This window comes from Sordaria macrospora, chromosome 2 (assembly GCF_033870435.1).
Source record: "Sordaria macrospora chromosome 2, complete sequence".
Taxonomy (NCBI): domain Eukaryota; kingdom Fungi; phylum Ascomycota; class Sordariomycetes; order Sordariales; family Sordariaceae; genus Sordaria; species Sordaria macrospora.
Window position 1 is genome coordinate 2,366,395 of NC_089372.1, and position 22,925 is coordinate 2,389,319.

The following is a 22,925-nucleotide window of genomic DNA, read 5'->3' on the forward strand; positions in this document are numbered from 1 at the left end:
CGAAGTGAGGTCGATTGCTTGCCGATTGGCACACGACCTGTCAAGCGGTATTATCGTCATAGCGTGCGGGTATCGAATGTTGCCCAAGTGACTTGTGAAGCAAGCTTCAGTTGTCACCAACACGTGAACTATTTATATAAGAGCGCCGGCCACTTTTTGACCATCGGACGACGCACGGGGTTTACTTGTATGTTCCTGTACCGACTGTTTTCCAATAAACATAAAAAGGAAGAACAGGAACACGTCACCATGGCCGTAACTTCCTCCTCACCTCCCCTCGCCCCGCTTTCCGGTCTCTTCAACAACGACGAGTTCGCTCCCTTCAACATCAACAAGTTCCCATCCGCCATCATCCCTCCAAGAACCTCTTCGAATCCCTTGACATCAGCCGTTCCAGGCCAACCGATTCCCCTCGCCATTCCCTCCAATTGGATCTCTCCTGCCGCCGGTCTGGTTTCAACACAGCAGGCGCAAAATCGTAAACGCAAGGCCTCGGTCGCCCAAATCAGTCTCTCCAGCATGCTCCCAACATCCTTCTCGCCGTACACGATGGCGCCCCAGCCGCCTCAGCCACCCCCGAATCCAGACCGTTTTGCGACCGAAGACTTCTTCAGCCCCTCGCGGCGCACCTGGTCCGAAGAGAAGGAGAAAGTCCTAACAGGCCCCTACGACTACCTCAACGGGCACCCGGGCAAGGACATACGCTCGCAAATGGTGAAAGCCTTCAACGCCTGGCTCGACGTGCCCTCGGAAAGTCTCGAGGTGATCACCAAGGTCATCAGCATGCTGCACACGGCCTCCTTGCTCGTCGACGACGTCGAGGACAACAGCGTCCTGCGCCGCGGGTTTCCCGTCGCCCACTCCATCTTCGGCATCCCGCAGACCATCAACACGTCCAACTACGTGTACTTCCACGCGCTGCAGGAGCTGCAGAAGCTCAAGAACCCCAAGGCCGTCAGCATCTTTTCCGAAGAGCTGCTGAACCTGCACCGCGGCCAGGGCATGGACCTGTTCTGGCGCGACACGCTCACCTGCCCCACCGAGGACGACTACCTGGAGATGGTGTCCAACAAGACGGGCGGCCTGTTCCGGTTGGGAATCAAGCTGATGCAGGCCGAGTCGCGGTCGCCGGTGGACTGCGTGCCGCTTGTCAACATCATCGGGCTGATCTTCCAGATCGCGGACGACTACCATAACCTGTGGAACCGCGAGTACACGGCCAACAAGGGCATGTGCGAGGACCTGACGGAGGGCAAGTTCAGTTTCCCCGTCATCCACAGCATCCGGTCGAACCCGAGCAACATGCAGCTGCTCAACATCCTCAAGCAGAAGACGGACGATGAGCAAGTGAAGCGGTACGCAGTGGCGTACATGGAGACCACGGGTAGCTTTGAGTATACCCGCAAGGTCATCAAGGTACTGGTGGAGAGAGCAAGGAAGATGACGGAGGAGATTGATGATGGAAGGGGGAAGAGCGGGGGGATTCACAAGATCTTGGATCGCATTATGCTTCATCAGGAAGAGAATGTGCAGCAGCAGGAGAATGGGAAGACTGAATGAGTGATTAATATCGCGAGTGGGCTCTTGTCATACATACCCTTTTCTTATACTTTGGTTTGCCAATTTTTTGTTAGGTTTGGATTTTTCATGGGATTGACTGTATGGGTGAAAGGACGCTCCTTGGTCTGGTCGTATCGCCCAGAGAGTGATTATTCCTGGTATGGAGGGACACGGTGCTCAACCACATGGCGTTCATCTCTGGTATGTTTCTGATGGTGTTTGGGGATATCTCGTTTGGGTCCATTTCTTTGAAACGCGGGAAAGCAAGTAAGCAATCAAGCATAGCGGATTTGAAACGTCTCCTCTGTTTTTATACTTAATCTGTGGACTGACTGAAAGAGCTCTCGGGCATAAGTCGCATAAGACTACCCTTTCAACCTATTCTCTTCGCAAAGATGCAGGAGAATATGAATTGGCCACCCTAGTATCAAAACATTGATTATCCATATTATAATTCGCTAACTTTAACTCGCCTAACATATCGTTTACTCGCCAACGCCCTTTCAAGTCAAAAAGCATCTCAAAACTTCTCTACCGGCTTCGGCGCCTCCTGAGATGGCGTCCTTAGGGTTTCCGTATACAGCGGTGATACCGGTCCTCCTTCCATATCCAAAGGCCCAGATCCATACAGCTCATACCGCTCTCCAACCTCTTCTTGACCACCTGCGGGTTGTCCAGTCGCCGCAGCATAATGCGACGTCGGTGTCGCTGTGGCCTCGACCCCTTGATGATCCTGCTCCGTCATCATCCTGGAGTCAATCTCGACCGGTACCGCTATATCACCAGGACCATGCGGCTGGAGCGGGACTCCTCTGTCCCTATCTACACCGGGAGTCGTGCCCGCCGATGGCAACCTAGACTCAGAGTAAGGCCCAACCACGGCCTCGGGGCCGAAGTAATCTTGAGTCCCTCCAGGTCGAGACTGTACATCAGACGTGATTTCGGACATAGGCTGCTGTCCTCTCGGCCCTCCACCAACGATGGCGCCGATAATTCTACCTGGCCCTGAGCGACGTGAGGTGCTAGCTGTTGCGCCGTCCGCTTCCCTTGCCCTTCTGCGCCTACGCGATCGCAGACACCACCAGGTCAAGACGCCGGTGACCAGGCCAAAGCCGACTACCACGCCAACGGCAATACCAGCTTTTGCGCCGGCGCTCAGGCCGGGATCGGGGTGGAACTCGGCAATGCCGCTGATGGTTGGACTCGCAGCGCGTTCGGCGCAAAAGGCTCTGCCCGTGATCTGAGTGCAACTCTGAGTGAGATCACAGCATCCGCCGCCTATGCTGGCATCACAGGAGGTTTGGCTAGTCGTACAACCTGGAGGGACCAGCGGGACCACTGTGCTGAGTGAGGACGAGGACGTGACGGTGGCAATGCACCGGCCACCTTCGCCACAAGCCTGGCCGTAGGGACAGCAGCCATGACCTAGGGATTCCGGGCAGCGGTAGAAGGAGGTTCTGGTGCATTGGCGCGCGCAACAAGCTGATGAAAGGCTTACGGTGGATGTGCCACTTGTCGTTATGGTTGTTGTGGAAGCGCATAAGGTCATGTCTGACGGGCAGGGAGAACCGCAGTTGGAACCGATCGCGCAACACGCTGCCTTGTCCAAAGCAGTAGAGTTTGCCTGACAACTGTGGGATTTATTAGCTAGTTGAATTAGAAGAAAGGGGAGAACAAAGAGATGATGAAGAGGAGACAATGGTACATCCATATCCAGTGAAGGTATACGGCCAGTCCAAGCCCAAGAGGAGGAGGAAGGAGCACATACAACTGATCGTTCCCACAGCAGAAACCGGCACCACCATTCCCAATCTCTTGACCTAAACATTATACAAGATGGACTCGTCAGCCTTTGTAGCCCTGCAAATCAAGCATGGGCAGTTCTTACACGAGTGCTGGTTATTGGGGCATTGAAACTGGCCTTGCCGCTTCTCAAGCGGGCTCGCATTTGAGGCGGCGTATTCTTGGAAGTATCGTGGAGACATCAGAACGCCTGTTTCCACGGCCTGAAAGTTCTCATAAGCGGCGACGGTAACAACGGCCGGTATAAGCCAGACGAGCAAGGCCAGGACTCGGACTCGGATCGAAGCCTCTATCATGGTCATGGATGGGCTATACTAGAGTCTTGTTATATCCTGAAGATGGTCGGTGGCATGTGGGTATTCAAAGGAGACAGCTCTAAACCATGACTCTCGGAAGGTGACGCAGGGCTAGCTGTCGGCTCCGGTATGGTGTCCAAAGAGAACGAGTGCCGACGACGACAATGGTGTTGAAGGCGGGTGGGCAGATGCGGCCGTGAAGCAAGCAAAAAAGACAAATTGCGAGTGACTACTTCACTACGTAAAGATCTTACGGCATGTCAGCATTGAATTTGCGCCAGTTGACAAAAGAAAAGGCGCGTGGTTCTCCTGCAAAATCCCGTCGCTGTATGTAAGTGCGCCGAGGAATGGTGACTTGAAGGATCCGGGGGCCTGGCTACCTGTTGAGGTTCCATTATTCTCAAGCAACGTGCCGTTGCAACGGGCAAAGGGTTTCCCGGTGGCACAGCGGCCCAGACCTCCGGACTGGTCCTAGTGGCGGGGCGAAGAACTGAACCTGCACGACATATGAACAGTGGGAATTGGAAATGCAGTGTTCTGGATATTGCCGTTGTTGTCTTTGCTCACAGTGGGCGACAGTGGTGTGTGTCTTCTCTGTGAAGTCACCAACGGCAACAAAAAAAACGTCTCTCGGTTTGGGGCGAGAACTCGCCAAGAGGGGGGGAAGTTAAGAAGCAAAAGCAAGCCAAGTCCCAAAGAGGAAAGTTAGGCGAGTTGGTCGGTGGTGGTATCAAACACACAAGGTTCCATGCAGCGTTTCGCTTCACCGTCGTACGGCGGTTCTGAGTATTGACTTTTGCGCTTCGTCGCCCATATCCACGGGGGGACTTGATACACGATGATGGAAGAAGTCGAGATTCTCGCATGAGATTTCAGCGGTGCTGCGAAATCATCTGCGTCTCGGTCGATTCGGGCCAACAAGTGTGTGGCTGGAATGATGACGCATGCTGGATAAGGAAAAGTAAGTCCCTTGTCGATTGTTCAGTTCGTTGGCATCAGAGGAACCGAAGAAATTCGCATGGTCGGGATCCTGAGCGACTTCTCTTCAGTCATGAATGGATCGTGCTTTCTGATTGATGAGAATTTGACATTTCTCCTTGGGGTGAAAGGAAAGGTGGCTAAGGTGTAGGAGAAAGCACGACCAGCACATCGACCTTTTCCTCGTTATAAGTTCATACTATCGGCTCAGAACGATCCCTGTCCTCTGCACGGTTCTTTCCTCAGATTCCTCTGCACTGCAGAGCACCAGAAAAAGTTGGGAAGGAGTCGACGGCCCTGCCAAGATTCACGACTCTAAAGTCGATCTCTCCACCACAGACATGATCGTGAGATCCAAGCCAGCACACACAACTCCGGCTTGCCGGTGCCGATGAATGCAGCTGGGTCACAGATGCAACGCAAGGTACCATGAACCAAACCAAAGATGGTCAAAAGGGTCTTGATACCTCTATCAAAAACATCCATATTTGGACTGGTGTCTCGGACAACGTCGGTGCCTGGAGAGACCAAGCGAGACAAAGCATGGGTGATTCACGGGAATAAATGAATATTTGTATAGCAGCCGCCGCCGCCGTTTGATAAGTATAAGCAAAAACTCCATCTTTCTTGCTCGCGTTCTTGTTCTCCTCTTCCAACTGTCAAGTGGCTACAAACCTACCATTCAACAATGCGGTCCTCTTCCATCCCCTCCGTGCTTCCAGCACTTCTTCTCGCCGCGCCTTTGGTGAGCGCACACCCTAGCGCAGACTCCATCGTCGGTTCTCTCTTCGCACGTGCCGATGATGGTTATGAGATCACTGTCTGCCGGCCTCCGGGGAAGGAGGGATCCAACGGTCCCCTCCCTCCCTGCATCAGTCTGGAGAACATCGAGGCCCAGTGCGCCCCCAACGGAACCTCACCCCTTGCTCTGGAGGCTCACAAACAATGTAAGCAAGACCTCATTCATCCCTCGTAAAGATAAATGGAGACAACCCACTAACACACTCCCAAAGGCATGTGCGGCGGCTCCTTCTTCACTGAATGGCCCTTCTGCCAACAATGTCTCTTCGTTCACGGCCTGCGCTCCGAGCGCGATGCCAAGCGCTACGTCGAGGTTCTCTCCTCCGTGTCCTCTGACCTATGCGGCGCTGCCACGCCGACGGCCATCTTCCGCGACATCTTCTCCAGCGTGGCCTACGTGGTCCCGGAGCCGACTGACGGCGCCACCGTCAGCAGTGACAAGGCCGTGAGCAAGACGGACATCAGCTACTACATGACCACCACGATCAGCCAGGGTCCCGGGAAAATCACAGGGTCGGCACTGAGTGCTACTGCTACTGATGCGCCGCTGGTGCCGCAGACTACGAATGCGGGCAATGAGGGTGATGACAATGATGAGGATGGGACGACGAGTACTTCCCGCCTAGGGCCTCTTACCACGACCGAAAGCTCGTCGGCTAGCGGTCCTAGCGGCATGGCCGCTGCTGAAACCTCCTCGAAGCCTAATGGTGCTGTAGGAGTAAAGGCTGGTATCACGGGTGTTGCTGGCGTTGCTGCTGCGATGGCAGTTGCGATGATGCTATAAGGTAAATGGGAAGACACCGATAATGAAGAAGATGATGATGATAATGAAGAGACGATATGAGACGACGGTCTGAGGGGACAATATAAGACATCTGGTTCAGATATTTTGACTATGTCAGTCCGAACTTCCAGTTACATAATGAAAATGCCATGGTTCGCCGCGCTCAAGTTTACGTGAAGTCTGGAAGTAAGAAAGAGTCGAGTAATTCTAAGATCAAACGAGGTCAGACTTAATCAAGCTTCGTGCTGAGAGTTGACTTGCCATGGATCCAATCAAAACAGTACAAGTATGAGTTCCCCATTACACGACGCTACCATCGCAAAAGCAGACTGGTACTTTGCAGTTTTATTTCATTTCCGTTTCATTTCAAATCATGATCTACGCCGCCGCCGCCACCACCATCGGTCCAGGACCTAGTATGCTATCCCAAAACCAACCGCTCGCCCAGGTATCTCATTTCTCATATCTCAAACGCCCACCCATGAATCTAATTCACACAAATCGACAAAAGGCCCAAAGTCGCCAGTTTACTGGGGCATGCCCTCGAAGGGCTTAGCCAAGTGCTCCTGGCAGAAGGGGAGCTTGCTCTTGGTCCAGATCTCGGTGTCCTGTGTCGTGACCGTTAGTTACCTTTACGAAGATAGAAGGAAGGTTGTACGAAGAACAACGTACGGGCTTAAGATTCTTCTTTATCTCAGTAGAGAGAGAGCCGGCCTTGAGGGCAATGATCTCGGGAGCAGCCTCGGGGTCGTGGGCGATGGGGGAGCCGCACTCCTCGCAGAACCAGCGCCAGACGGCGTTGCCGGAGTCGGCGGTGCCCTTCCACTTCTTGATGGGGCCGTTGACCTCGAGCTTGTCCTTGAGGACTACGGCGACGAGGGCTGTTTTGTGTGTGTTAGTTCATCTGTGCTCAAGTCTTAAATCGGGTAGTCATGGCGAAGGGCGAGGGGAAAGGGGGGGATGAATGTATCAGGGTTCGGGTTATGTGACTAGGTAGAGGCGATTCCAGCAGCCCTTCAACCATGAAAGCTGCTGGGGCTCATAGTTGGTAGGTAAAGCTAAGACCACAGCTTGAAACTTCTGTGCAGTGCTGCAGCTGCAACACAATGTAGAGAGATATTGCGGGGGTGGGGCGGGGTAGTGGGAGCTGCCGAGCTGGCTCGATGGGGGAGCCATGCCGAGCTCGGCGGTGAGAGAAAAGTCTCTGCTATGAGAGCAATCCTTTCACCCATCCCGTTTCTGAAAGAGGCAAACATCCAAGATGTTCAATCGTCTTGGAAGGCGACTTACAGTAGGTAGAGCCGGACTGACGCTGGCAGTCATCGCAGTGATCATAGCCAGTGAGGAGGGGCTCCTCGGTGTCCTTGACGGTGTAAGTGACAGCCTTGCAAAGGCAGTGACCGGTAAGAGGCATGTTGGCGGTTGTGGGGGGGTTGACTTGAAAAAGGCTTTGAGTTGAGGAAGATGTCCGGACGAAAGAGTCGAGGACTGAAGATGATAGAGCTGGTGGGATTTATAGGAAGCTGGTGGATGATGAACTGAGGATGAAGGTGGTTCCTGACAGGAATTCACTTGGTTCTTATAGAAGTTGGAGCATGACAGACGTAGTAGGTACGTATGCACGAAGCGCTCTGCAACTCGCTCCCGTCCTATCAATTAGGGAAACTCAAATCATGGTCTCCGTAATCAAAGCCCGAAGCTCCATCAATCTCACAGCTTCGCCGTTCGAAGACAGGAGTTGGCATACGCCTCAGAGAACGGCGAATCGGTTCCACGCTGCACGCATGGTAATCTTGTCCTCCACACTGCTACAGACAAGGTCTCAAACCCCACTCTTTACCCACCAACACGGCAAGTTGACGGTGAGCTCCCACGAGGCTGGATATGAATATCACATACTGGGTAAGTAGCTGCGCGGCTATCATGTAAGAGGTTCTAGAGACCAGTTAGACAATTGAAACAATTACCCTGGGTAATAGGGGTTGCCGCTCTCCGGGTGGGTGAACATGGCCTGTACGTCAGTAATCTGTACATGATCGTCCAGCCATTGGTATCCCTGGAATATTCCCGAAACCAACACAAAAGTACCCAAATATGGGACTTTTGCTGACATTTTAGGTTTCGGTTGGTCGCCTAGAATCACTAGGTGCATGCGGGGTAGGTAGTTTAGCGGGGCAAGAGTGACAGATCCGCCAAGTCGCCAACGAAGGCTATAGTCTCTGAATACTTTGAGGCCTCATTTGCTGAAGAGCTCCCAAAGAGCTTCCACGTAGCTACCCAACATATGACAGCGAAAAGACCAAGGTCCTCCAAGATACGTGTATGTCATCCGGTATGCCAGATCGTGGGAGTTGCGCTAGCTGCCTCAGACGTCCTCCTTCATGTGGGTAAAGCGAACGCAGAGAGGCACAGCACCTGTGGCAGTGGGGTGAAGGTATGATGTTCTATCCGGGGTGGTAGAGACTTCACCGTAAACCTCAAGAAACCAACTACCGTGACGAGTGAACCATGGCCCGAGATAACTCCAAAGGGTGATGATCCCGAAGCCAAGTTCGTACCAATATTTGTCAAGGGGTGCGTTATCTGGCTCTATTGGAGTATTTGGAAACCCGCAAGGCTGTTGAGCTTGACCGACTCAATTTGTCATTGTTGTTTTTGTGAACCCCACGTTGGGGATGCCGGTAAACGGGGCTCCACCGACTGCTTACCCCTTAGCTGGCTGTTAATACAAGGGGTACGCGCAAGCATAAACGCCCAAACACTGTGTTTCCCGCATCATGATTTGGAATTGATAACATTCGGATTTGAGTCTGGCCTGTGTAACCCGCAACTCTTTGCAATGCTTACCTTGCTTCCGAGTGCATGTAATCCCATGCAAAGAAGTGATACAGCGGAGATTCCGTTTACTCGAACTCCAGATCCCATCCATGAGATCTCATATGCTCGGCGTCGGGCTATGGAATCAGAACTCCGCCCTGATGGACTTTGTACGGAACAAAACTCCGAATGGTGGAACGGTCTGTCTATTCCCATGGTCAATACTAGCACCCATCTAGGTCCAAGATGGAAAGATGAGCAGCCTGCCGGTTAGTCATTGATTCCCAAATATCAAGAAGACTCACCGCAAATGTTAGAGGTAGCATGAACTGCTGCACTCGGCTTCGACAGAATGCCCTTGAAAACATGACTACTGCTTCCTTCCCTTCGACCACAAGCCAAAGGTTCAATGCCAAAGTCGAGCATCCTTCCCAGACCACCACAACCCAAACTGGCTGCCGACCATCAAACTGATGCCCTCTGTTTCCGTTAACCGCTCGCCATCCCAGCGCGACCTCCTCTCAACAACAGATCTTTGTTAGCAACCGCTACTCCAAGGGGGGCGTGCGAGCATCCATGCAAACCATGCCAATGTCACGAATCGCTGGACTTCGAGAACCGACACATATCCGAACGCAATCCTCTCTGCGAAGAACAGTTTCAAGACGCACTCCTTATACGCAGCTTTAGTGGCAGGATCCTCGTGTGTCAGGACGTAGGCGTCCATAAACGAAGGACGGAAGTTTCGAATATCAATTGCTGCTTGTCTCGTACGTGGGACTGCATTCGAGGTCAATGGCCTCTCGATGGGGTCGGGTCGTCTTCGCAGGTGTTGAATGCACTTGAAGGCGAAGAATTCCCAGGGATTCGTGACGCTCAACGGCGGTGGAAATGTTTTCCGCAGAGCCAGCGCCGGTAAAACCTTTGGGTTGGACAGCCATATGGTGCAACTTTCGTCCATCTCACTGAAGAAGGCCTCTATGTCGTGTGCATAGTACACAAATCTCGAGTAAAACGCAGGCGTGAGGACCTTGAACTCAAGCGTCTCAATGCTGGTCTTGTCGTCAGTGGCCTTATGAGAAAGCATCCTTTCAGTGTCATGGGCTATTCCGCTCGCGACGTAGCTGACTTCAAGGGGGATAGTTGCTCCTTCAACCAGATGTCGCAAGAACCTTCGAAAGACTTTCTCCAGTTGAGACTCAATGGGATTGGCGTTCCGGGCGATGGTCCCCTTGGAAGGCTCAGGACGAAACCAAACATGAAGCTGGCGGTAAAAGTACAGCGCGCGAGCTTGCAGGAGGATACGGGGGGCAGTAGCAAAGCCAACCCATCCCCAGGATCCTATGAATCTGGCTTTCTGGTAAGTAGTCATGGAAAACGGGTCAATGGCCGGGCCCTCATGGTGAAGTCTGGCCACCAATTTGTCGTGGCCTTCCGAGGTTGAAAGTCTAATGGTGACATCGACTATTGGTTTGCCATTGTTCCGAAGGCTTAAAGGATCGGTGGCTATCATGGAATAATATCCTTTGCGTGAGTTGAATGGCGATACATGGAAAACCTTTGGCCATGCCTGTGTGAAGGGGATTCCGTAGGCCTGGTCTTCAATCGCACCCGGGTCCTGGTTCTCACAATCCGCCAGGTTGTGTTGTAGGTGATAGTTCAAAATACCCGGTGCATGATCCCTTTTCAAGAAGTACATGTGTCGTTCACCGAAGGTATTGTTCACTTCCAGGATCATGGCGGCTAATGAATTCTGTGAATCGTATAGGTACCAGAAGGAAACAGGGTTGAAGTGATAGCAGAGGAATCGAGCTGCTGTAACCAAGTAGGCGTGAGGATATGTTGCCGGATCAACGCCCTGTAAGGGTTAGTGAATACATCATGGAAGGAGGTCGGGTTTGCGTACCTGAGTTTGAAGGTAACTATCGAGCTTCTCGCGCAGGGTCAACTCTCCGCCCTGGCGCTGCAAATAGTCAGAGGCATCGACGTGGAACCATCCCTTTTGTAGTGATGACGACGAGAACCATAAGGCCCAGTCCGATGGTTGCTCGACTCCGACGGAAACCATGTTGGCCGCGTTACCTCGGTAGCCGACAGGAACTCCAACGACAAGATAGGCGTAAGAAAATGTGTGACTTTTCGGGCTGAGTCTCGTGTGCGTCGTCCGGCATGGCAGAAGAAGAACTTGTCCTGGCCCGTTCCATTCTGTAGCTTCGACACTTGCCCATCGAAGTCGGAAGAGCTGGAGGAGCTGCAAAAGTAGGAAAATGACTGCGGCGGCAACGAATATCCCCGCAACTCCCCTGCATATCTCGACTGTAGTTCCGCCGAAAAGGCCATTGCGAACGAGAATGAAAAAGGCCAGCAGCGTTGCGTCAAGGAAACCGGCGTAGAGGGTAAGAAAGCAGACGTAGTTGACGAGAGAGCCGACCGCGGCTGTCCCAGACAGGCCGTTCATAGGAGAAATAAAGCTAAAAAGAGTGAAAGAAAGCAGGTGCCCGCCTGCTTGGGGAGGTCGAATTGAATGAGACGTGTCCCTGACGGGGGTTTGTAACAACTTCTAATTTTGGTTGAACGAGAGTGAAAGTCCGAGTGGTGTTGGGAGAAAACGGAGAAACTTAAAGTATTATACGTGGTTGGCGTCGTGCATCATGAGTACCTTGATGGACACTTGCCTACAATAAGACCGCTCTTATCACTCATGCCGTTTGCGGGCACCCACTATTGACCCATCTCACCTTCGATGATATGTGACTAACGACAGTCTAGACCACGTCAGCCTCCCACGCGGCTGGCGTTAATTTCCTCCCAACGGAAGGAGCGATGAACGGTGATTGATAGGGAAGAGAAGGCGCAATAGGCAGAGAGGTCAGGATGAAAATTCCCTTTTCGTGAATGATCGTGACGGAGCTCGACTCCATCACAGGTCTTGGTTTGTGGGGAAAGGGAGCTAAGGAGCAAGCGCCCGCAGTCATAGGTATTCAGGAACCTCAACTTGTTCAGCTGCTCGAATATCCAGTCGGGTCAGGGCAGTCTGAACTTGTGTTGTCTCCACCTGTTGCTCGATTTTATGGATGTTCTTCATGTTCTCATCCGAACGAGAAATCGCGGTGAAGCAACGAGGGCTTGCACCGATGCCACAGACTGACGGTTCTGCGATGTGTGAACTATGCCAGCCGGGACGGAGCATCACCATTATTCATTCCACATTTGGGATGTGAGGATCTGACAAGATCACAAGGGAATGGAGGAGTCGTGAAGCGCAAGGATCCACTGCTGAGCGTCATGGTTCCTGCCCATGCTGCCGCAAACCCGCCGAAAGGAACCTGGCCGTCGGTCACTGTGCGTGTGCCCAGGCCTCCCTTTGAGGATCCACTATGTGAAGGATTTGGCCAATGGAAAGTCATGAATCAGCCTCAATGTGGCGGGGAAAGTCGCTTTGGCCGTTCGAGTCATCACTCGCCATCGTAGCAAGTGCCGCCCACCGTGCCAATGTTCGACGGCAGCCCATCGCATTCCATCCACGTATCGCATGTTTCGGCGAGCGGACGGTTTCACCGGCGGGTATCGAGTGGCTGATACAGTGGTTACGGCTGACAAAAGACAAGTTGCAATAGTAATAAACTCGGTTTCTTTGTCAACTTTGCCTCACTCTCTTTGCTGTACTTAAAGTATCTAAACCAACTGGCGAGCAACAGAACAAATAACCCATCTTTTCCCCCGTCTTCCATCACCAAAACCAACGGTCCAGTTTGCCGCTACGTAGCACATAGGGCCCTGAATTCCCTGAATCCACTCCAGCCTCTCCACCTGGCACCTTTATATTTCTCAGGCGCGACATCCACCCCACCATTATCAGCAATCCTCTTCCTTCTCTCGCGTACTTTGATATCACGACTCCAAATCGCATCTCAACAACAACTTCGATTCCAACCACACCCATCAACAACCAAATAAATACCGTCAAAATGTCTGCCTGGGATACCGACGCTGTCAAGATCGGCAAGAACGTCAGCCGCGGTGGTGCTGGTCCCCGCGAGACCGTTGTCCGCGGCAAGTCTGCCCTTAACGCTGCTCAGCGCAGTGGTGCTATCATCGCCACTGAGAAGAAGTATGGCGCCGGCAACACTGTACGTATTCATCGTCCCCATGCTCCTCTATTCGTTGTTACGCTCGCTGCGGTGCAAACATCATCTTGAACGCCGTCATACATGTGCTAACCTATCTGTCTTGCAACAGGCTTCCAAGCCCGGTGTCGAAGGTCAGCGCCTAACAATGGTTGACCGCTCCGACGACATCATCAAGCCCAAGACCGTCAGCAAGGAGGTCGGTGCCGCCATCCAGAAGGCTCGCAGCGCCATCATGATCGGCGACAAGGCCATGACCCAGAAGGAACTTGCCACCCGCTGCAACTCTACCCAGGCCATCATCGCCCAGTACGAGCGCGGTGAGGGTGTCCCCGATCAGAAGCTCCTCGGCAACCTCGAGCGCGTCCTCAACGTCAAGCTTCGCGGTTCCGATATCGGCAAGCCCAAGTTCGAGAAGAAGGAGAAGAAGTGAGCGTGTTCCTCTTAATGGAACCATCTCTCATAAAGGGTCTTCGCTCCCCCAGGTGCCGGTACCGAGGCCACATTCGGCCAGCTCGGGACTGTGTCTCTGATTCGCGGCAAAACCTCCGCGCTTGACTGGGACCGGCGCCCTGGGAACGTGCTACTACACGATTGTAATCATTAGGAGGAAAGATGATGCGCATGGACGCAGCAAAAAGGATCCTGTTGCCTGCATGATGGATGATGATGATGAGGGAGGGTCGAAGGGCACAACATCATATAAGAATATGTGCCGATGACCTGGTTTTTTATTTGCATACATCTACATTCAAGCGAGGGTGTCTTGCACTTTTTGGAAGGCATTGCTTATACTGCTTTCTCGGAGGGAAGGCGTTTGCTGAAAGATATCACGGGTCCTTTGTTCTGCGATAGACGACGGGATAAAATAGACCTTTTTCGAATTCGTCTCACTTTGCCATGTTTCTTCATTACGCTGCTTCTTGTCTCCTCATCTGTGCCATGCCCTGCGTACATGTCTGACTGGTTTGACGCCGTGTATGCCAATGTTTGTCATTTGTCCCTCAGTAACACCAGATGCTCTATCTCTATATGTACAACTAAAGGATACAACAAGGGTATATCCAGCAGCCAAGGAAACACCAAAACTCCCAAACAATATCGCATGCTTTAAATGTCCGACACGACTTTGTCCTCCGAAGTTCATTCACTCAGCTTCTGGCGATCCATATTTGCATCTTCGGCATTTACTTTGTCACATGGGGCAGCCTCGCCCAATTTATTCGTAGCATTGCACTCAACCCAACAAAGCCTTAGCCCTCTGCGCAACCTCTGTCTTGCTCGGCTGCAAAGCCGTTTGAATAACAACATTCTCCCTCCCACCCACCGTCACGATCCTCAGCCACTGCGGCGCCACCTCGCTCGCCAAAAGGCGCACGCAAGTCGCCGCGTCCTCCTGCGAGGTGGGCGTCCGCAGTGAGTCCTTGAGCTTAATAAGTAGCGCCGACATGGTAAACGCCATACGTGCCTGTGCGCCCGTGGCCGTGCACAACATCCCGATCACGGCTGCGATGTCCTCTGCTCGCTGAAGCGCGGCGCGACGCGCGAGCTCAGCGGCCGAGGGACCAGTCAGAGCGGCGAGGGCGGCCTGGTTTTCTTTGAGACGGATGCGGTCGAGAAGGGAGAGTTTGGTACCGTCAGGCTTGAGAGGAGCAGGAGGTGTTATGGGCTGCTGCTTCGTTTCTTGTTGCAATTGTTGCTTGCGGACGACGCCGTTCTTGAGTTCTTCGAGCGTGCGCTGGTTCTTGTTCAAGAGGGAGGCGGCTTTGATCGCGGACGCACAGGCCTTGATCGGTGCCTGTGGAAGGGTGCTGAGGAAGAGTGAGGCAACTTGGCCTGGTCGGCGCGAGTTCCAGAGGGCTCTGAGGCTGGACTCGAAGTCCATGTTGAGCTTGTGTTCGTGGAGAGGGCCCGTGTGGCTCTCTTGTAGCTCGATGCAGATCTTGCCGCGGCCGTAGTCGGAGAGGTAGAAGGGGGCTGTTGTGGTGGCCGCGGACTTTGCAGATGATACCCAGTTCAGAACGCCGATGCAGCGCTGGATATCCTCGATCGTCACCTTGCGCTTGCCCCAGGTTCGGGTGACGCTGGGCAATAGTGTCCGCAGGTCGACCGGTGAGTTGGAGCCGTTGTGCGCCAATTGCATTGTATAAGTTTTGAGGAACGCGGCTTGGAGGTCGAGCAACTGGACGAGTTCGCTGCTTTCGCCTACATGATGTTTCAACCTCTTCGCGGGCGATTGGAGCGCCAAGCGACCCAATAGTTCCTCGGCTTCTGTAGCATCGCAATTGTTCTTTTGTAGGGGCTCGTCGTCTTCCTCGAGCAGCCGCCGCTTTCGACTTGCGGAGATGGCTGGCGCACGGAGGTTCGGTGTGGCTTTGAAGTCCAGCTTCTTATTTTCGTTATTCTGATCGGTCTTGACCGACACGATGTCCTCGAACCTCACGGTCTTCTTCTTCCTGCGTGGAGTTTCGCAAGGAGCAATATTCTCGTTGCCCTTCGTCTCCTCGCTCTTCTTTTGGCGGAGCTTTTTGGAGATGGTTGGTGAAGATTCAAGATCAGAGTCATCGTTAACTTTTCTCTTTCGTGAACTGAGAACAATCTCGATCGAGGAAGTACGTGTGGTTTCGGCTTGGGTGCGCTTCTTCGAGGTGCTGTCTTTGCTAGGGCTCTGTTGATTTTTGGCAAGACGAGCGAAATCGCTAATATCGGGGGGAGGAGCTTGTTTACTTGGGCTCAGCTTCCCACGGGCGGATCGTGTGCTACGGGAAGTCGCGCCGGGCATGTTGATGATATTGATGCTGATGATGTTGATGTACCGTATGGAATTCGTTGACGGAGTAACTGGAGATAGCTGGTGATGGGGTCTAATGGTAGAATGGGAATAACTTTGAAGTTTAAAGGCTGGCACCGGGGACCATTGTTTAGATATTGTCCTAGCAACGAAATACTGAAGCAAGTGGATTTTGAAGAATACCAGAGCCAAGACAAGAAGGTTGGGACAGGGGTATGACCTGAAGACACCGTCACATTCGTTGGGACGCGGTTCAACCATTTCACGCGTAAAGTGGAAACGCGACGCGAGCCCCGGGCCGGTAGCACATTCACAATTATTGCAATACATTGCACTTGCCGTCAATCATATGTGCATAAACTTGTGCATCAATATGCGCTTTGGAGAGAAATGACATGTGCATTCAAATAACCCTAACCCTTGAGGTCAGCAGCGGGGTACGTCACTGAGGGGCTGTGTTCACTTGTTCAGTGTTCAGTGCTCCTTCCGCTTCCACCTCCAGGACCCCAGGATCAGCAACGGACCACTCGCTTCCTTCCCAGCGTGAGATGAGATTCCGCTCCATTGTTGGCGCTCTTGGTGCTTGATTGCCCGCACCGTGTCATGCTGCCTTTGATCGTATCATTCCATCTGTTGGCTTGAACTTGACCATCAACCTCCACGGCGTTTCTCCTCGGCACTTCTGTTGTTTTATAACTTTCATCTTCCGCAATACCAATCAATCTTCACAACCTGAACATCTCCGTTTTCCTCCCTCTTTTGACCAAGTGACCATCATGGCCGATCCAGAAGTAGCAACCAAATCTCCAGAGAGCGACGCACTCGAGGACATTCCCGTCGCCGAGCCTACAGAGCATACTACTGTACCTTATAATACAGTCGATTCGTCTTTGACCTCTGCTGCCGCGCCAGCTCCGGCTTTGTGCGATAACTGTACCTCAGACAGACCTACTCCTGCTGGACAAAAATCAACGGGTGAGATCATCAAGCTCAATGATATTGATGTTCGTGTTTCTTCAGTTCCTACTTTGGCATTCGCACATACTGTCCATTATAAGTCTAACAAGCATTCTTCCACTCGCAGGTATACGTCTCGAAACCGGCCGACTACCCTCACACTCCATCCAAGCTCCTCCTCCTCCTGACTGGCGGCACCGGCCTTCATAGCGTCAACAATCAGATCCAAGCCGACAGGTTTGCCCAAGATGGCGGCTTCGTCGTGGTTATGCCCGATCTTTTCGAAGGTGACCCAGCGCCCAACTCGACAACTGCACTAAGCCCTGAAGAGCTCCCTACCACTGACGCAGGCACGGGCTCGACTGCCACGACATCATCGTTTCTCGACATCTTCAAGATCAAAGCCGCCGAAACAGCCAAGAGTTTCCTCATCGACATGTGGCTGGCCCGGCACACCGAAGACAAGATCATGCCCATTCTGAAGAAGGTCTTGGACGGGGTGCGCGATGAGTTTGCCGATGCGGTAGCCTACGGCGACGGAATTTATGCGGCCGGATACTGCATCGGCGGTCGATATGTTCTCCTGCTGGCGCGCCAGGAGACTCCTGCTCCTCGGAAGGCCTCGATCAGTGAAAGGTTGAGCGGAATTACGCTTCCATGGCAACATAAGCCTGCTGTTCCTGCTCCTGTTCCTACCGATTTGGGCAGCAGTGGGGAAAACAACCAGAGCGGTGATGATCTCGAAGCGAACAAACAGAATAAAACGTCGGGTCCGTGGATCAAAGCGGGAGCGATCGCGCATGCGACGCTGGTGTCCAAGGACGATTTCAAGGGTCTGAAGGCCCCCATCAGTATGGTCTCGGTGGAGAATGACCCCGTCTTCCCGAATGAGGTGCGCATCGCGGGCGAGGATTACATGAGCGAGAACAATGTCGAACATGAGGTACAGGTATATCCCGGTGTGCCACATGGTAAGCTATCATCTGCCTCCGCAAATATTAGTATTGTCCCCGCTAACAGAAGGAATAACAGGTTTTGCCGTTGTGGGAGAGTATGAGGATGCTCATATCAAGGAGGCGCAAGCTACCGCTTTTGAGCAGATGCTACATTGGCTTGCAGATCATTAAAAATGTCTTGTTGAGGTTTCGCATTTCCTACTGTATTCGGCGCTCAGATGGAAGGTTATAGGTACGACGTTCGATAGATTATGGCAAATGGGTACGGCAAATGGGTATCTTGATGATTTGCTTGCAACGCTGGTTGGCGAATGGTCGCAGAGGGGAATAACTAGACGCAATCTCCGTCCTGTGCTGCTACTGCCGTCTATGAGACAGTGCAGATGATCTTGCCCATGGTTTTGTTCGCCTCAAGCTGCTTGTGAGCCTTGACGATCTCTTCAAAGGGAAAAACAGTGTCAATAAAGATCTTGAGATCACCGCTCTCGAACTTGGGCAGGTACTCGCTCAACTTGTCCCTCAACTGGCCCTGATAGTTCTCGTCGCGGCTCCTCAAAGTACTCCCTTCCACGCGGGCCCTCTTGTAGAGTAGCTTGGAGATGTCGACCTTGTCGGCTACAGCACCGCCCATCAGTCCCAGCATGCAGATGCGCCCATCACGCGCAACCACATCCAGGTTCTTCTGAAAGTAACTGGCGCCAATGAAGTCAACGACCAAATCTACATCCTTGCCATCCGTCTTCTTCAAGATCTCCTCGACCCAGTCCTGCTCCTTGTAATTGAACGCTGCCGTAGCCCCCAGCTCGTTCTCGATAAACTTGCATTTATCAGCCGTGCCCGCCGTCGCAAAGATCTGTTTTGCGCCCGCCAGCTTCGAGAGCTGAATGCCCGCAATCGACACCCCCGAAGCTCCAGCATGCCACAAGATCGTCTTCCCTTCCTCGCCGATCCCACCCAGCACAAAGTGCAACGCCTGTGTCGCCGTGATCCACGTCTCCGGCACGCCCGCCGCCTGCTCGAAGCTCAAGTGCGCCGGCTTGTGCAAGAGCATCTTGGATGAGACAGCAATGTACTCGGCGTAGGCGCCGCCGTAGGCTAGGCCGAATACTTCGTCGCCGACCTTGAAATCGCCGTGGTCACCGTCACCAAAGGAATCGATGACGCCGGAGAACTCGACACCCAACGTGCTGGGCGCCTGGGGAGGCAAAGGGTAGTGGCCTTCGCGCTGGATCAGGTCCATCCGGTTGAGGCCGAAGGCTTTGACTTTGACAAGGGCTTGGCCGAGCTGAACTTGGGGGATGGGAGTGTCAGGGTTTATGAAGAGGGCGTCTGCGGAGCCTTTGCCGTTTTTGATGTCTGTTTTGGTTGGGATGTCAGATAGGTACCTATCTGGAGAGCTTGGGTTTTTGATGTGCTGGTAGTAGGTTGGAGGAATCTTACCGACTGCTTTCATGGTGTTTGGTGCCATTGTGACTTTTTTAGTCTCTTGTCGCTGTAACTTATGGTGTTTTGTTGAATCTGCCCGCCTAACTAAAATGATCATCCCTCTGAGGTTTCAAAGGATTAGTTTCCGCGATATCAACACGAAACTTGAGCAGAGCAGCCCGTGGTGGTGGTTTTGGTGAGGGGATTGTCAACAGACGTCGGACCTGATGACGTTGACGATCTGATTTGTAAACATTTCCCCACCATCCATCTAGTCTCTCTGCTCCTCGGCTTGTTAAAAGTGCTAGCAACACCACCACAATGAGCCTAGCATTACAGCTTCATGCTGACTTCCGTTCGTTGCAACCTTCTGATAATCAATTGCAATGCATTTGTTCTTGGGAAGAAGCTCGAGTTTTCGGATCCTCTGTGACGAAAATTTCAAAGGCTCTTCAAGATCTGTTCACCTCCAGAGCCTCTTCCGAACCTCTCCAGAATCCATTCAAAACCCATTCAGAACCTCTTCTGAAATCCCCAAGTTGCGGCACCCTAGCTTAAGGCAGAAGAAAGACTTGGGCTTGAAGAGGCATCTTGCCTGCCCGGATCAGCCCTAAATGTAACCAGCGATCATTTGGTTTCCCATAGCCAAATGTACGCAGCGCGAGCTCCCACAGAACCTGAAGCCATCAGGATCGGAAAGAAAGACGAAAGTTGAGAAACACCCCCCGAGGAGTTGAAGACCCGGCAGTGCCTACCGATTCACCGGGACTCAACTCGGAAAAGAAAAAAAAAAAGAAAAAAAAGATTCGACTAACACAGGGGCGTCTCGGACCCTGCCATGGTTGCCTGTCGTTCATCCAATGTTGACATTTGCTTGCTGTTTGCTTTCAAAAAGGAGCAACCGAGGTTTGTGTGGCACTCGGCCTCACGCTGGCAATGTACATAATGAATGGCTTCTGTCAGAAAAGACAACCATGGTTGGGACTTTGCAATATGACTGAGGCGTATTTGGTTTTGTAGTCCAATTCATGCGACAAGGGCCCTCCTGCCCTCCTAGGCGGGCCGACACAATAGTTGGAGATTGTGGAAATTGCCATTTTCTCTCTCTGGCCATGCTGCCGATGGCCTCGTACCCGAGACCGGACTGAGTGTGGCTCTGGAACTGGCTTCCATACCCGCAATCCCGCAAAAGATGATGGAGGTTGGTGGGAACATGTGATAAGATTATTAGAGGTCCACCAGTGTGGATTGCACTCCATGGGGATGGACTCCAGTTAACTCCATTCAGTGCCTCTCTAAGGATTCTTTCATGAAGTGCAGGGAGCTGCTGTCACCGCCAGTGTCCACGACGACACTCGTGAAACCGGAACAGAACAGGCTTTTGTTGTGGGCACCAGAAATCCGTCGATGGGGAAGGTCGAGGTTCATGGTCCATTCTCATTCAACCCGTCCGTCGACCTACCTACATGTATCCATTTCATACCGGGTATCTTCATCATCCACCTCTTCGAGACTAGGAGCTTGGTGAGAAAAGACCTGGAACTTCGATTCGAAAGAAGATGCGACTGGGCTAGAACACGGCCGGTTAAAGGTCAAAGTGCTAACCCTGCAAGTGGTAAATTCAGGCGTGTCCAATCGCCTCAGAGCTTCGGAGGAACCCCTTTCCAGGAAGGCTTCCAGAAATAGAGTCCATCGAGCGCACTGTAGGGAGTAATTTCCAGGAACCACCGAAAAGATTCGTGGACAGCCAGCAACTGCACCATACCGAGTCACACTTCCTCTGGTCGTGGGTTCCTGTCCATATGTAAAAACTTTTTTTTTTCAATGATTAATGTTCCAAGCAAGGCGAAAGCATCCATGATTCCTACCCACAATAGAAGGTGATTTTTCATCAAACAAATAGTTAGAACAAAACAGCGATTGTTGATGTGCAAACAACGGTGACGTTCTTTGGCGATCCGATTTGGTGTTCTGGCTGCTGTGAGAGCGCAATTGGCACTGTCGGGTGGTTCGTGTCCTGGCTGGGCCTGCTGCAAAGTTGCTGCAAAGGCCGGGGGACATCATTCCTTCGGAAGAAGGGGATGGCTCGCTCCGACCAACCGAAGACGCACCCACGCGCACCCTCTGGACGCTTCATTTCCGTCTGACCATCTGCTGCAGGTACCGCACCAAAACGAGACGACACATCCCAGCATTCATCATCCATGATCACGAAAAGAGGCAAAAGAGGATGAGGGAGGGTGGGCGAAAAACGGTTGTACGAGATCGGCCGCCGCTGGGAAAGAACTCCAAATGGCCAAATGAACGAACCGATTGCTGCTTGCAACTGGTTGGATTGGAAAATGACGGTTTGGCTATGAGGGCATGCTATCGATCCAATCACTTCCTGTTCCTGGATATCTGTGATAATTGCCTTGCAACCCACCGAGACCAACAGGAACATGGCAGAGACAGCCACCACCACATTGGAGGATGACAGCTGCACCCTCTCAGCAGAATCCAGCCTGTCAGCACGCAGACCAACAGGCACGCTCAGGCACAGAAGAGACGGTGACAAGGGACGCTGACAGCAGGAAATAATATTAACTTCCCCTGTCGGCACCGTCAAACATGTCAGCCAGGAACAAGTCCCTTTGTTGAAGAGTGGGAGGTCCAATCTCTCTTGGGTCGCTTGCCACCATCCCATTTACGGGGTCCACCCACCCCTTCTCCTTTCCCACTCTGTCGACATTGTCATGATGGGCTCCAAACGAGCCCTGGCCAAGCACTCCCACGCAGTTCCTGGCAGTCCAAGCCCGTGTCGGCGAGGTCCAAGGCGGTCCAAGGCGGTCCAAGGCGATCCAAGGCCACACCCCCCAGCACGCCCAGGTGTGCTGACGAGGCGCCGTGATTCGAGTGATCGATTGCAATGGCGAGAAGATGGGTCAGGATTGATTATCCCCGGTGGTGAGGGTGGCTAGCGCCATGCTGCAATAGCGACGAGATGCAAGGTGATGGATACGACATGGATACCACCCAAGGTGGTTTTGGGTCGACAAGGGGCCTTTTGTGGCCTTGCGACGCTGGGACGCTCCACTAATGGAGAAATCTCCCCAATTTCCATGGTATATAACAGACGATCGCTCGCGAAGCGACTCCATTTCCCCTTTTCCTCCCTCACCCACATCCACGCTCACTCCACACACCTTGACTTTTCAGTCAGTTCCATTCGTTATAATATCTCAGCTGCCGACCTTCGCCGTCCTCAACTTTTCAATCCCAACGACGAACATACAACTCCTTCTCTGAGTACATAATCCCAGCCAACAAATTAGCCAAAATGAAGTTCTCTGCTGCCGCCGTCCTTGCCGCTGCCGCTGGCGCCCACGCCTGGAGCAACGTGACCTACACCACCGAGGTCGTCACTGCCGTCACCACCTACTGCCCTGGTCCCACTGAGATCAGCTATGGCGGCACCACCTACACCGTCACTGAGGTACGACACGGTCCGATCCGAGACGCGGGGGGGGGGGGGGGGGACGATGGGATGGAAGACGGGAACCGAAGCCAGAGCCAGAGCCTGGACCTGGATTGTGTGAGGGAACGCTTGTGTTCCGGTGTCCCCGGTGATACCGCAACAACGAAGCAGAG

The 22,925-nt window shown here is 52.8% G+C and overlaps 9 protein-coding genes across 9 annotated transcripts; 4 read left to right on the plus strand and 5 right to left on the minus strand.

Annotated features, from left to right (window-relative positions):
• Positions 1-177: 177 nt before the first annotated feature.
• On the plus strand, positions 178-2,013 carry SMAC4_06570 (uncharacterized protein). The gene has a single exon (XM_003345969.3). It carries the CDS (start codon positions 190-192, stop codon positions 1,558-1,560), a length of 1,371 nt encoding a protein of 456 aa, XP_003346017.2. The 5' UTR covers positions 178-189; the 3' UTR covers positions 1,561-2,013.
• A 34-nt stretch (positions 2,014-2,047) lies between these two features.
• SMAC4_06571 (uncharacterized protein) lies at positions 2,048-4,293 on the minus strand. The gene is made up of 3 exons (XM_024655744.2): positions 3,449-4,293; positions 3,329-3,380; positions 2,048-3,191 (listed from the first exon to the last, which is right to left on the minus strand). The coding sequence occupies exons 1-3, from the start codon at positions 3,663-3,665 to the stop codon at positions 2,081-2,083; spliced, it is 1,380 nt and encodes a 459-aa protein (XP_024511577.1). The 5' UTR covers positions 3,666-4,293; the 3' UTR covers positions 2,048-2,080.
• A 954-nt stretch (positions 4,294-5,247) lies between these two features.
• SMAC4_06572 (uncharacterized protein) lies at positions 5,248-6,380 on the plus strand. The gene is made up of 2 exons (XM_003345971.2): positions 5,248-5,584; positions 5,651-6,380. The coding sequence occupies exons 1-2, from the start codon at positions 5,326-5,328 to the stop codon at positions 6,220-6,222; spliced, it is 831 nt and encodes a 276-aa protein (XP_003346019.1). The 5' UTR covers positions 5,248-5,325; the 3' UTR covers positions 6,223-6,380.
• A 202-nt stretch (positions 6,381-6,582) lies between these two features.
• Positions 6,583-7,775, minus strand: SMAC4_06573 (uncharacterized protein). The gene is made up of 3 exons (XM_003345972.2): positions 7,513-7,775; positions 6,895-7,103; positions 6,583-6,830 (listed from the first exon to the last, which is right to left on the minus strand). The coding sequence occupies exons 1-3, from the start codon at positions 7,634-7,636 to the stop codon at positions 6,750-6,752; spliced, it is 414 nt and encodes a 137-aa protein (XP_003346020.1). The 5' UTR covers positions 7,637-7,775; the 3' UTR covers positions 6,583-6,749.
• A 708-nt stretch (positions 7,776-8,483) lies between these two features.
• SMAC4_06574 (uncharacterized protein) lies at positions 8,484-12,237 on the minus strand. Its single transcript, XM_003345973.3, has 3 exons — positions 10,946-12,237; positions 9,345-10,897; positions 8,484-9,245 (listed from the first exon to the last, which is right to left on the minus strand). Exons 1-2 carry the CDS (start codon positions 11,495-11,497, stop codon positions 9,578-9,580), a joined length of 1,872 nt encoding a protein of 623 aa, XP_003346021.2. The 5' UTR covers positions 11,498-12,237; the 3' UTR covers positions 8,484-9,245; positions 9,345-9,577.
• Positions 12,238-12,760: 523 nt separating this feature from the next.
• SMAC4_06575 (uncharacterized protein) lies at positions 12,761-14,030 on the plus strand. The gene is made up of 2 exons (XM_003345974.2): positions 12,761-13,169; positions 13,279-14,030. The coding sequence occupies exons 1-2, from the start codon at positions 13,008-13,010 to the stop codon at positions 13,597-13,599; spliced, it is 483 nt and encodes a 160-aa protein (XP_003346022.1). The 5' UTR covers positions 12,761-13,007; the 3' UTR covers positions 13,600-14,030.
• A 373-nt stretch (positions 14,031-14,403) lies between these two features.
• Positions 14,404-15,948, minus strand: SMAC4_06576 (uncharacterized protein; the record flags this gene model as incomplete). The annotated part of the gene is made up of 1 exon (XM_003345975.1): positions 14,404-15,948. One exon carries the CDS (start codon positions 15,946-15,948, stop codon positions 14,404-14,406), a length of 1,545 nt encoding a protein of 514 aa, XP_003346023.1.
• A 535-nt stretch (positions 15,949-16,483) lies between these two features.
• SMAC4_06577 (uncharacterized protein) lies at positions 16,484-18,130 on the plus strand. The gene is made up of 3 exons (XM_003345976.2): positions 16,484-16,961; positions 17,042-17,885; positions 17,947-18,130. The coding sequence occupies exons 1-3, from the start codon at positions 16,734-16,736 to the stop codon at positions 18,039-18,041; spliced, it is 1,167 nt and encodes a 388-aa protein (XP_003346024.1). The 5' UTR covers positions 16,484-16,733; the 3' UTR covers positions 18,042-18,130.
• Positions 18,131-18,237: 107 nt separating this feature from the next.
• Positions 18,238-19,491, minus strand: SMAC4_06578 (uncharacterized protein; the record flags this gene model as incomplete). The annotated part of the gene is made up of 2 exons (XM_003345977.3): positions 19,311-19,491; positions 18,238-19,226 (listed from the first exon to the last, which is right to left on the minus strand). Exons 1-2 carry the CDS (start codon positions 19,411-19,413, stop codon positions 18,238-18,240), a joined length of 1,092 nt encoding a protein of 363 aa, XP_003346025.2. The 5' UTR covers positions 19,414-19,491.
• Positions 19,492-22,925: the final 3,434 nt, after the last annotated feature.

What these genes read in the sequence shown, in the direction of transcription:
- SMAC4_06570 (XM_003345969.3), top strand. Translation starts at nt 190, where the DNA reads ATGTTCCTGTACCGACTGTTTTCCAATAAACATAAAAAGGAAGAACAG.
- SMAC4_06571 (XM_024655744.2), bottom strand. Translation starts at nt 3,665, where the DNA reads ATGACCATGATAGAGGCTTCGATCCGAGTCCGAGTCCTGGCCTTGCTC. An exon ending in CCCCAATAACCAGCACTCGT is followed by an intron (nt 3,381 to 3,448) that starts GTAAGAACTGCC and finishes TATAATGTTTAG; the next exon opens with GTCAAGAGATTGGGAATGGT. An exon ending in TGCTGTGGGAACGATCAGTT is followed by an intron (nt 3,192 to 3,328) that starts GTATGTGCTCCT and finishes TAAATCCCACAG; the next exon opens with TTGTCAGGCAAACTCTACTG.
- SMAC4_06572 (XM_003345971.2), top strand. Translation starts at nt 5,326, where the DNA reads ATGCGGTCCTCTTCCATCCCCTCCGTGCTTCCAGCACTTCTTCTCGCC. An exon ending in TCTGGAGGCTCACAAACAAT is followed by an intron (nt 5,585 to 5,650) that starts GTAAGCAAGACC and finishes ACACTCCCAAAG; the next exon opens with GCATGTGCGGCGGCTCCTTC.
- SMAC4_06573 (XM_003345972.2), bottom strand. Translation starts at nt 7,636, where the DNA reads ATGCCTCTTACCGGTCACTGCCTTTGCAAGGCTGTCACTTACACCGTC. An exon ending in TCAGTCCGGCTCTACCTACT is followed by an intron (nt 7,104 to 7,512) that starts GTAAGTCGCCTT and finishes CACACAAAACAG; the next exon opens with CCCTCGTCGCCGTAGTCCTC. An exon ending in TAAAGAAGAATCTTAAGCCC is followed by an intron (nt 6,831 to 6,894) that starts GTACGTTGTTCT and finishes GTCACGACACAG; the next exon opens with GACACCGAGATCTGGACCAA.
- SMAC4_06574 (XM_003345973.3), bottom strand. Translation starts at nt 11,497, where the DNA reads ATGAACGGCCTGTCTGGGACAGCCGCGGTCGGCTCTCTCGTCAACTAC. An exon ending in ATAGTTACCTTCAAACTCAG is followed by an intron (nt 10,898 to 10,945) that starts GTACGCAAACCC and finishes TAACCCTTACAG; the next exon opens with GGCGTTGATCCGGCAACATA.
- SMAC4_06575 (XM_003345974.2), top strand. Translation starts at nt 13,008, where the DNA reads ATGTCTGCCTGGGATACCGACGCTGTCAAGATCGGCAAGAACGTCAGC. An exon ending in AGTATGGCGCCGGCAACACT is followed by an intron (nt 13,170 to 13,278) that starts GTACGTATTCAT and finishes GTCTTGCAACAG; the next exon opens with GCTTCCAAGCCCGGTGTCGA.
- SMAC4_06577 (XM_003345976.2), top strand. Translation starts at nt 16,734, where the DNA reads ATGGCCGATCCAGAAGTAGCAACCAAATCTCCAGAGAGCGACGCACTC. An exon ending in TCAAGCTCAATGATATTGAT is followed by an intron (nt 16,962 to 17,041) that starts GTTCGTGTTTCT and finishes TTCCACTCGCAG; the next exon opens with GTATACGTCTCGAAACCGGC. An exon ending in ATATCCCGGTGTGCCACATG is followed by an intron (nt 17,886 to 17,946) that starts GTAAGCTATCAT and finishes AAGGAATAACAG; the next exon opens with GTTTTGCCGTTGTGGGAGAG.